This window comes from Gossypium hirsutum, chromosome A10 (genome assembly GCF_007990345.1).
Source record: "Gossypium hirsutum isolate 1008001.06 chromosome A10, Gossypium_hirsutum_v2.1, whole genome shotgun sequence".
In the NCBI taxonomy this organism is placed as follows: domain Eukaryota; kingdom Viridiplantae; phylum Streptophyta; class Magnoliopsida; order Malvales; family Malvaceae; genus Gossypium; species Gossypium hirsutum.
The window spans coordinates 4,246,260-4,257,386 of record NC_053433.1 but is presented as its reverse complement, the minus strand read 5'-3'; the positions used below and the strand labels follow the sequence as shown (position 1 = coordinate 4,257,386).

The 11,127-nt window shown below is 32.8% G+C and overlaps 2 protein-coding genes across 2 annotated transcripts; one reads left to right on the top strand and one right to left on the bottom strand.

The window, feature by feature from the left end:
- The first annotated feature begins 403 nt into the window (after positions 1–403).
- LOC107900014 (probable inositol transporter 2) lies at positions 404–3,893 on the top strand. The gene is made up of 6 exons (XM_041079625.1): positions 404–761; positions 885–955; positions 1,444–1,779; positions 1,866–1,973; positions 2,056–2,655; positions 2,740–3,893. The coding sequence occupies exons 1-6, from the start codon at positions 626–628 to the stop codon at positions 3,226–3,228; spliced, it is 1,740 nt and encodes a 579-aa protein (XP_040935559.1). The 5' UTR covers positions 404–625; the 3' UTR covers positions 3,229–3,893.
- On the bottom strand, positions 1,277–5,190 carry LOC107901368 (50S ribosomal protein HLP, mitochondrial). Its single transcript, XM_041079626.1, has 3 exons — positions 4,865–5,190; positions 4,115–4,206; positions 1,277–3,750 (listed from the first exon to the last, which is right to left on the bottom strand). The coding sequence occupies exons 1-3, from the start codon at positions 4,896–4,898 to the stop codon at positions 3,376–3,378; spliced, it is 501 nt and encodes a 166-aa protein (XP_040935560.1). The 5' UTR covers positions 4,899–5,190; the 3' UTR covers positions 1,277–3,375.
- Positions 5,191–11,127: the final 5,937 nt, after the last annotated feature.

The window sequence follows — 11,127 nt, the reverse complement described above, 5'->3', positions numbered from 1 at the left end:
GAGCAGGTGGCCGACATGGTGGCATGGAGAGCTGGGCGTGGCAGACGAGGAGGCCACGCGAGGCATGCGGCGCTAGGGTTTGGGGGCATCTTTCTGCCGAAAATGTTAATGCTGTCCGGGCTGGGTTTTAATTTTTGTTTCGGGCCATGGGCTACATTGGGCTTGTTATTTTCCTTTGTAATTGGACTGTTGTTTATATTGTTTTAATATTCGGGCCTGGGCATAAAATTGGGCCTTACATCGATCATCAATCTTGTGATCGCGTAATAAGTAATAACGCTATTTTTTATTTTAATTTTGAATTATTTTAAATTATTAAAATATTAAGAGATTGATATAATAATAATAATAAGGGTCCAAATGATAAAGATTTAAGGCTTACGAACTTAAGCAAGCATACGACAAAGTCGGTCGGGTATTGACTTCTGCTGGATAATCCCAATTTATAATCCTCCCACCTCCCATTTTTCCTTCATTTTCTCTCTATTTTCTAGGAAAGCACACACAGAAAGAACTTCACTCTTTGAGTCTTCTTCTGTTCTCTATATCCTTATGTAAACATTCTTCCATCTTGGTCCGTTTGGAGAAGTAGAATATTAATTTATACAGCAAAAAAAAAAACACTATGGAAGGAGTGGTACATACAGGCACTGATGCCTCAGCTTTCAAGGAATGTTTCTCTCTGACATGGAAAAATCCTTATGTTCTTCGCCTTGCTTTCTCTGCTGGGATTGGTGGACTTCTTTTCGGCTATGACACTGGTTCATTTTCCTTCCTTACCTTAACCTTAATCTTATACATGCATCTTTTAGTTTTTTGTTTTGTTTTGTTTATTGGGTTCTCAAAATGTCTCTTTTTTTTTTTTTTACCTCTTGGTATTGCAGGCGTGATATCAGGTGCTTTGCTTTACATCAGAGATGATTTCAAGTCTGTGGATCGACAAACTGTTTTACAGGTTACATGATTTACTTACAATTTTTTGCTTCTACTTTTGTTGTTTTTTTTTTGGTGTATACCTTTTTTTTTCTTTTCTGAATTTCTTGGTGAATCCGTCCATTTTTGGACAATGGTTAAGCAATTGGTTGGTTTTATCTAAAAAATTGCTTGTTAAATTTGTTAACTTGCAATTGTGTGGTTTGCTTAAACACTGGTTTATTTTTTTCTGATTCAGGGAAACTGTCTGTTTTGTTGTCAGAGTTTTCTGGGGGTGATAAAAATGGGTTTCACTTAATGGGAGGACCATAGGCCCACAGGCCCACAATTAAATGCTTAAAGATTGCCTAAAGTTGATCCAAAATTTTAAAAGTTAAAGTTCCCAAACAGAGCATGAGGGAACTTGACAAGAACATGTGAAGTAACAATGTCTAGGGCTTCCGTGTGACAACTAATGTACTGGTTCCTAAGCTGGCTAAAATTGTTCTGATTTTATATACATGTTCACAGGAAAGTATAGTGAGTATGGCAGTTGCCGGAGCCATAATAGGAGCTGCGATCGGAGGGTGGATGAATGATCGGTTCGGAAGGAGAACTGCAATCCTTATTGCTGATTTCCTGTTTTTTATTGGAGCTGTGGTAATGGCTTCTGCCCCTAACCCTTCTCTGCTTATCGTAGGCCGAGTTTTTGTGGGACTTGGCGTTGGAATGGCATCAATGACATCTCCTCTTTATATTTCCGAAGCATCCCCTGCGAAAATCCGTGGTGCCCTTGTTAGTACCAATGGATTTCTTATCACCGGTGGCCAGTTCCTCTCTTACCTCATCAACTTGGCTTTTACTAATGTAAGCTGCTGATGGAACATATGAACAATTGGAAGGGAAATGGAGGTTAAGGTGTTGAACTTTGATGACATTTTTTCTTTTTCCAGGCACCAGGGACGTGGAGGTGGATGCTCGGGGTTGCAGGTCTTCCAGCACTTTTGCAGTTCATTCTCATGTTGCTTCTTCCAGAGTCACCCCGTTGGCTATTCCGCAAGGTACGTGATCGTATTCTAAAAACCCGGAATTGTTAACTCGATGTTCATGTTTTCAGCCTTTTGATTGATTCAATGTCAACAGGGAAGAGAAGAAGAAGCCAAAGTGATATTGAGGAAAATTTACTCAGCTGATGATGTTGAAAAAGAAATTCAAGATTTGAAAGAATCGGTTGAGGCTGAAATCAGGGAAGAAGGGTCTGCAAAAATAAACATGATGAAACTGTTGAAAACCAAAACAGTGAGGAGAGGGCTCATAGCTGGTGTTGGTCTCCAAGTTTTCCAACAATTTGTTGGCATAAACACAGTCATGTATTACAGTCCCACCATTGTTCAATTAGCTGGTTTTGCCTCTAACAAAACAGCACTTCTCCTTTCCCTAGTCACCGCCGGCCTCAACGCCTTAGGCTCCATTGTAAGTATATACTTCATTGACAGGACTGGGAGGAAGAAGCTGCTACTGATCAGTTTGTTTGGAGTAGCAATTTCACTTGGTCTTCTAGCAGGAGTTTTCCATGAGACCACATCCCACTCTCCAATGGTTAGCCGGATTCAAACATCTCACTTTTCAAATTATACATGTCCTGATTACAGTTCAGCTACAAACCCTGGTGCTTGGGATTGCATGAAGTGTTTGAAGGCTTCATCTCCAGATTGTGGATTCTGTGCTTCACCAACAGACAAGGTTAAATCACATGATATTTCTATATTTTTACAAAGTCTCGTATTTGTTTTCCCTTCATTGATTGGATTTTTGTTGTTATTGCAGCTACTGCCAGGGGCATGTCTGCTCTCAAATGACACAGTTAAGGATCTCTGTCATGATGAAAGTAGGCTATGGTACACAAGGGGATGTCCGAGCAAATATGGATGGCTTGCACTGGTCGGTCTAGCTCTCTACATCATATTCTTCTCCCCAGGAATGGGAACTGCACCATGGATTGTCAACTCAGAGATTTATCCCCTCAGGTTCAGAGGTGTATGTGGTGGGATTGCTGCAACTGCTAACTGGATCTCGAATCTCATCGTGGCTCAGTCATTTTTATCGCTTACGGAAGCAATAGGGACTTCTTGGACATTCCTAATATTTGGAGTCATCTCTGTGGTAGGCTTACTCTTTGTAATTGTCTATGTGCCAGAAACAAAGGGGCTGCCTATTGAGGAGATTGAGAAGATGTTGGAAACTAGAAGTTTGCACTTCAGGTTCTGGGAGAAAAGTCAGAAACCACTACATTCAGCAATAGTGGAATTAATTTGATAATGAAATCTGCTTTTGCTTTCTCTACAATCTCCATTCTCTATGGAAAACAAAGATGAAAAAAAAAAATCCTAATTTCAGTGTTGTGCAGTCTCCATGCATGATCATGAATACATCTGAATGCTTGGACAATGAAGGATTCATGCCTCAGGCAATGTGTTCTGCCAAAGTTAAGATCTTGACATGCTTTTTCTGCCTCAGCTCATGAGGAACTGGCCCAAATACTCTGGTCCCTATTGGCTGTCCTTGCTTGTCAACAAGAACAACTGCATTATCATCAAACTTGACCTCACTCCCATCGCAACGACCTCTCTGCATGGCGGCACGTACAACCACACCGTATACCACCTTCCCTTTCTTCACCTTTCCATTAGGCATGGCTTCTTTTACAGATGCAATTATGGTGTCTCCCAATCTTGCCCCTTTCTTCCCCTTTAAAGCTTGTATGCACATCACCTTCTTCGCCCCGGAGTTGTCCACTACTTTAAGAACAGTTCTCATCTGAATAAAAGTCCTTTGTTGCTGCAGGGTATAAAGAAAATACAGAGATTACCTATAGAATATGATATATCACAAAGGCAAACATCATAAAGCCATGCCAGGATTGTTGAACATACACCACATACTGTATAAAATCCAACAAAATACAGGGAAAGTTCATTGCAGACTTGATGTCGTTTTAATTGTCAAGGCATATCTCTTGAAACCATTTACATGATAAAGACAGGCATAGCTTCAAATTTTAGCCAATAACAAGTGACATAATGATCAACCTTATCCAAAAAAGTGGGAGAATATATCTCGATTTTCATCAGCTCCATGTGATCGTATTTCATAGATCACGGTACAAGCTTAAAAGAGATATCATGCAAGAAACCATACTAACCTGAGACAAGAAACTGCTACATGTAATCTCACTTGATGTGCTTGGTAAATTAGAGAAGTTGTTTCCAAGACCACCTATCAATGAACGGCCCACTGTATGGGACATAGAATCAATGAGAAGCCAGGGAAAGGAAACAAAACTAGATACCCAAAAGAATTTAGCACAATGTAGGTGTTCAAATCTTATGATTCAAAAAAATGTGTACACTTAACTTACAGGAAAAGAACCACCACATTTCATAAACAGCTCAACCCAAGATCCCACAGAGACTTATCAATTGTGAAACCAAGAACAAGACACTAGAGGCTTCTTAAAGCAATGCTCATCAAAAGAAACATAAGTAAGTAAGAAAAGAATCAGAGAACACATGCTAATGAATCACCAAAAGACTTCATGTTGGTGGCAATGACATAAATGATGTTGAGGAACAGACAGTATTCAAATCCCAGGTTCATATGGAGCTTGCCTAAGCTTCAATAAGTCAAACTAAACTCCATTCTAATCCCTCCAAAGAAATTCCTAGATTCAATAGTTAAAACCCTTTACCTCAAACTCATTGCTAACAACAAGGAATTTTCCTTAATATCAATAAAAATGAAAATCTTTTGAAGAAAAAGCAAAACTTTATGCACAAGGCTATATTCATACTGATGGAAATGCATTGGATGATATCCATATTAAGAAACCATTGACCAAAAAAGCATAACATCAAAGCAGACAAATAATCATTTCAATAAACATATCACATACCCCTGGAGCATCTGGATGCAAAGGTTACAGCCATATTCTTCCTTGTGCTTAATTCTCCAACCTTATGCTAAAGGGAAAAGGGAGCCGAGTGAATGAGTGAGAACCCTAAGAACCGTTAAGCGAACAGGATTTGAGAGCAAAAGGAGGTTGAGCAGGCATAGCCCACCATTAGAAAGACTTTAATGGACTAATAGTTGAGGAAGACAGCTGCCGCCTACTTGGGCTTTCTAAAGGTGGGTGCAAAGTACAAGCCTCAACGAATCCCATTATAGGAACAGGGAAACGGCCCCAAGGCCCCATACCTTTCCAATTAGATTAACTAGAATTGTTCAAGGGTGGCCGAACTTGAGTAAGGATTTTTATCTGTCAAGGTTGGTATGGCCCCACCTAAATTAAATTTAAATAAAATATATTTTTTAAATTTAAATTTAAATTTAAAATATATAAAATATCAAATAAAAATATGTTTTAATATTTATTAATTTTTGAATAGTAAAATGAGCTTTTTGGTAGAGGTCAGCCGACCTAAAAAAAAGCTTGGGCTTGAAAAACTTTTTAGAACCAAGCCTCGGACCAGCCAATGGTCACCTCTATTAATGCTTCAAAATTTTAATCTTCGACAAAGGATAAATATTTAAAAGGTGAATTAAGTATTTAGAGCAAAATTATGACTAATAAAATTTAATAAGGATTAAATTGCAAAATTTTGAAAGCTAAAGGACTAAAGGTGCAATTTTATCATTTTTGAAAAGGGGCGAAATTTGAAGAAATGTTTTTTTATGAATGTAATATGGATATGTATTGAAATGAGGAATTGGAAAATTGAGATAGGGGCTAAATTGAATAAAGTGAAAAAGTATAGAGGCTAAAGTCAATTTTCTCATTTTATGGAGAAGGAACCTAAATGTAATTTTTCCATTTTTAATTGATATGTAGGGACTTGAGGTTGGGATTAAAATCCCCATGGAAATTAAAGTTGAAAAATGTTGAAATTGATTTGGAAATTGAAAATAAAAGGATGAAATTAAAATAAAAAGAAAATTATAGAATTTTCTACACTTTTTGGGAGTGAAACGACAACAAGCATCAGCTGAAGAAAAAAACTAATAAAAGGGAAAGAATGGAAAAGAAAAAAAATAGGGAAGAGAAAGGTTGAGTTCAAGTGAAGAAATAGAAGTAATTAGTTTATTTTAATTTGAATAATTGACTATTTAAATTTTAGTATGAAATAATTAAATAATATATGATTAAGATAATTGAATATGTATATTAAATTTAGTAGTGAATATGTAATTAAATAAATGTTAGTAATGTAAGAAATGATAAAGTAATAATTTAATAATTAGTGAATTCCATGAAACTAAGGATTAAATTATAAAGAGTGAAAATTATTTATTTGTCATAAATCAATAATTGACTAGATGCAGTATAGTGAAATTATTATAGAGATGACTAAATTGTAAAATGTATAAAAGGAGTTATGTGAAACCAATATTGTGATTAAAGAATTAAATGAAGTGTAAAGTGATATAATAATGATTATTTAATTTTCATGAATTTAAGGACTAAATTATAAAGTGTTCAAAAGTTACTATGTGTGCTAAAATAGTAAAATAAAATATTTAAGTGAAGCGTTATAAGAAAGTAAAGTGCTTAATGATAGTGAATTGAAATTTAAAGTGCTAAGTGTTGTGAATATATGCTATGTTTGTATTTTTATGAATTGTAAATAAAATGAATACGTGAAATAAAAATGTAGTGAATGTGTTTACGTGATTCAAAGTGAAAAAGTAATATGAAACAAAGTGATATATGTATGGTATATCAAATATGTTATATGAAAGCGATATGTGAATAAAGGCCTTAGTGAACTCATAAGAAATATGATATATGATATTGAAATGATTTTGGAGTTGAGAGGGGTTGGGAGTTAAGATGAGAACCAAATTGGTGATACGGGGGTCCGAAAGGGATTAGGAGAGGAGTATTGGGTTATGTGATGTGTTTATTGAAGTTTCCATTATCAGAGTTCTGTTATAGGCTGGGAATTCGTGTTTGGCTTGGATCTCAAAAATGTATCAAAATTATTAATCTCCTTTGAAATTTACTAAGGTCTGCAAAAGTTATATATGAAAGTAAAAGAGCGCGTGTGTGTAATAATATGTGAAAACAAAGGTAAAAGTGAACATGTGAATTAATTATTTATGTTATATTTGTGAAATGGAATAAAGATTTTGACATGTGAATGTAGAAGTTAATTAGTGATAATACATGTGTTAAAGTAAAAACTATAGGTTATAAATTTTTTATATGATTTTATGTTTTGGAAAATGAATTAAAAGTTTAAGTATGTTGGTGAAAGAAATTGTGTGAATAGATGTTATTATATTAAAATTAATTAAACTGTAAATATATAAAAATAGTAATATTAAATTTAATTGAGTAATTATTAAACTATTCACATAGTACATTTGTTTTAAAACACGTAAGTAAAAAAAAAAAAGGTAGAGATGAATCTAGAATTGTAATGTCAATTTGGATCATATCACTCAACAAGCTTTAAGGACAAGTTTTAGTATATAAATTTTGGACTTTAGAATGACATGTACTTAAGTTTAAATATAGTATTTGTATGTGTGTACTAGTAGCAATACTTGATAATTTTTTAATATTATGTTATCTTAGTGACTTGGTTAATTTAGTAACTCAGTGTCTAAATGTGATACTTATTGTTCGGGTTATCAGTTTAACTTAAGTGAGGGGTGTTACACCTTTACTTGTTACGACCTTTATCACCAGGCATTCCATCAAGACCTAGTACAAAAGGACTATTTAATATTGTATTATTAGATTTGGAACACTTAAATAGATTAGCTATTATTATCTTAGTTTTAAATTAATTTTTAATTATTATTTTGTCTTATTTTTGAATTAGTATTTTAAATTTTTATGTAACTATCTTTACCTCTACAAATAGAGATTTCTATCAATAAATTAAGTGGAATAATTTCATAAGCTTTCAATTACTTCAATATTACTCACATGATAGGATTAGTGACAACATTTCTACTAACATCATGTGGACCATACACAGTCATTCTCGTCTAAGCTTAAAAGGGTACTTACTCTATCATGCATGATAGTACTGAATGTCCACTTCACCTGACCCCCAAACCATCGCTCAATAAGTGGCACTCTGATATTATAAGAGCTAGCTTATATAAGTTGGGACCCCGATGAGAGATGGGACAAAGAAAAACCCTAGGCTAAGAACTTTCTTATGGCCAATTAAGTAAGACTTAATTAGAATACCCTCAATTACCGTATGACTCTCCACCTGTCTACTCATCAAATCGAGCAAACTGTCAATAGACCTAATATCCCTATTTGTGCATTAACAAATACGAAACGCAATAAAATATAAAAAAAATTTAACACAAACATGTTACCAATATATAAAATTATTAAAATCCAATCCAACTTAAACACAATTATTAATACTAGAAATTTCATCACACGCGTATGCGTGTGGAAACTATGTATTTAGAACACAGATGTGTGCTTAAAAATAACAAATAAAAAATAATGAAACATATGGTTTGAAACTAATTAATCATAATAACACATGAAATATATACGATATTAAAATAAAAAAATAGATTAAATTGTAAGTATAACCAAATTTAAACACGGAAATCCATTAGAAAACAAAACTAAATACACTACATTTATTTATCATAGTTTTGTCAAAAATTGTGAGTTAGTGTTGAGTTGACTTGTGACACCAACTCAATTAACAACATTATTAATATATACAACTAATGAAAATAATAACTTGTGCATTTTAAAATAAAAATGTATAAAATACATAAAAATGAAGCTTTACTTGAGTGGTAAACTCAAATTTTATAAATTCAATTGGCGTGAATTCCAATCCATCCATATGTATATTTTAATTTATTTTTGTTAAAATGAAAAGACTAAAATACATTCAAATAGTATAACTTATTTTAATTACGAAAAGATATTTTCGTAATTTACTAATCAAGTTGGTGACTCAGTTAAATGTGAAACTAACTCAGTAAAACACTTAACAAATAGTAAGTATAGATAGTCATGCATTGTGAAACTAAATAAAAATTTGACTAAGGCAAGTGCACCTATCAATTAATAGTATAGCTACAGTAAGCTATTGTTCCCATGAAGACTAAAAGTACTAGTAATTAGCGTATTTCTATTATTTAACTGAATAATTCGATTGATTGATTTAAAAACTAAAATTAACTAACGAACACGACAATGAACAAAACACAAAAATAATCAAGTAACAACCAAGAAGCGAAACAATACCCAAGAAAGAATCCCCCTAGATTACATCTGCCACTATCAATCTAAACTATACAATTTATTTACTTAACTTGATCGATAGAAATCCCCAAATTATGCTAATATCTCTTTCGAGCATAAGAGCAACTGACTCTAGGTTGATCAATTGAAATTTTTTTCTAATTAAAACCCCTATTATCGCATTAACTCGTGCTATGGATTCCCCTATTAGACTTGACTCTAATTTGTTAGATTTACGTCGTCTTATTTCTAGGATTGCATGCAACTCCATTTAAAAATGCAAGATCTACTCTTAAACAGGGTCTATTCAACCACTGATTTAAACACATCAAACATGGATCAATAATCTAGAAATATTAAACCAAGAATTAAGCACACATAATTGAGAACAAGAAACTAAATATTTATTGCATAAAATAAAAATCAAACGACAAAATCTATCATAGGGTTCATCTCTCTAGGTATTTAGAAAATCAGTTCATGCTTGAAAATAAAAATATCCAAGATATAGTATAACCGAAAGACATAAAGAAACTCATAATAACTTCCTAAGAAATCAAATGAAAATATTCAATCTTGATGGAAATCTACTTCAAAGTCGGCTTGAATGGCATTTTTCGAGTTGTTTTCTTGAATATACTATGACGAATCCCTCCTATCTTCTTATTTTTGTCATATATATGTCTTAGAAGACCTAAAAAACCAAAAAATCGTGATTTTTTACAGTTCGATGTGCAATTCTGTGAAATCGACATAGTCTACCACACATCCGAATGGGTCACACGATCGTATGGAATGGTTCAGCCCTTGTGGCTATAGTAACTTGCTCCGATGCTCTGGTTTTCATTCGTTTTTCGCTCATTTTGCTCTCAAGTGCTCTATTAAGCATTAAAACATGAATTTAAAGGATAGGAGTATAAAATTCACAATTAACATCAGTTAATCACCCAAAAACACATTAAAAATGAGATTAAAACATGCTACTTTTAACCCTTATCAGATAGACATACAACTAATGGAGATAATAAGTTGTGCATATTAAAATAAAAATGTATAAAATACATCAAAATGAATATTTGGTTGAATGATAAATTTGAAGTTTTACTAATCCAATTTGCACAAATTTAAATCACATCGTATACACATTTTAATTGGTTTTTGTTAAAATGAAAAGACTAAAATACTCTCAAATAGTATAACTTATTTTAATTACGAAAAGACATTTCTGTAATTTCCTAACTGAATTGGTGACCCAATTGAGGGTGACACTAACTTAATAAAATACTTAATAAATAGTATAAATATACAACTAATAGAGATAATAGAGTGTGCGTAATAAACATAAATGTATAAAAATATCAAAACAAAATTTTAGTTGAATGGTAAATTAAAGGTTTTATAGTTGCAATTGGCATGGGATTGAATCCCATCATACTTATATTTTTTAATTAAAAAGACTAAATTTCCTTCAAATAATATAATTTATTTTAATTATAAAAAAATATCTATGTATTTTAATAACTGAATTGGTATCTCAATTAAAAATAATATCAACTCAGTAAAATACTTAAATAATATATATATATATATATATATGACATAAACACACGCATGACCTACTAACTTTCCTACCCCTCTCCATTAAAAAGCTATAAAAAGAAACTAATAAGGTCAAGATTTAAGAATATTAAATTCTCAATTTCCATTAGCAATCTCAAGTAAAAAAAAAATGCTGGAGATGCATAGAAAATTTCTCACATGGATAGTGATTCAACCTCGAATATGACAAACCAAACACATGGTTACAAAAATAAAAAAGAAAATCTCATATACTGCAGAAGCTAAAAACCCAGAAAAAACAAAGATCAAACCACTAAGTTGATAGTATTACAGAATCTTAGTAGCATAATTTTCAT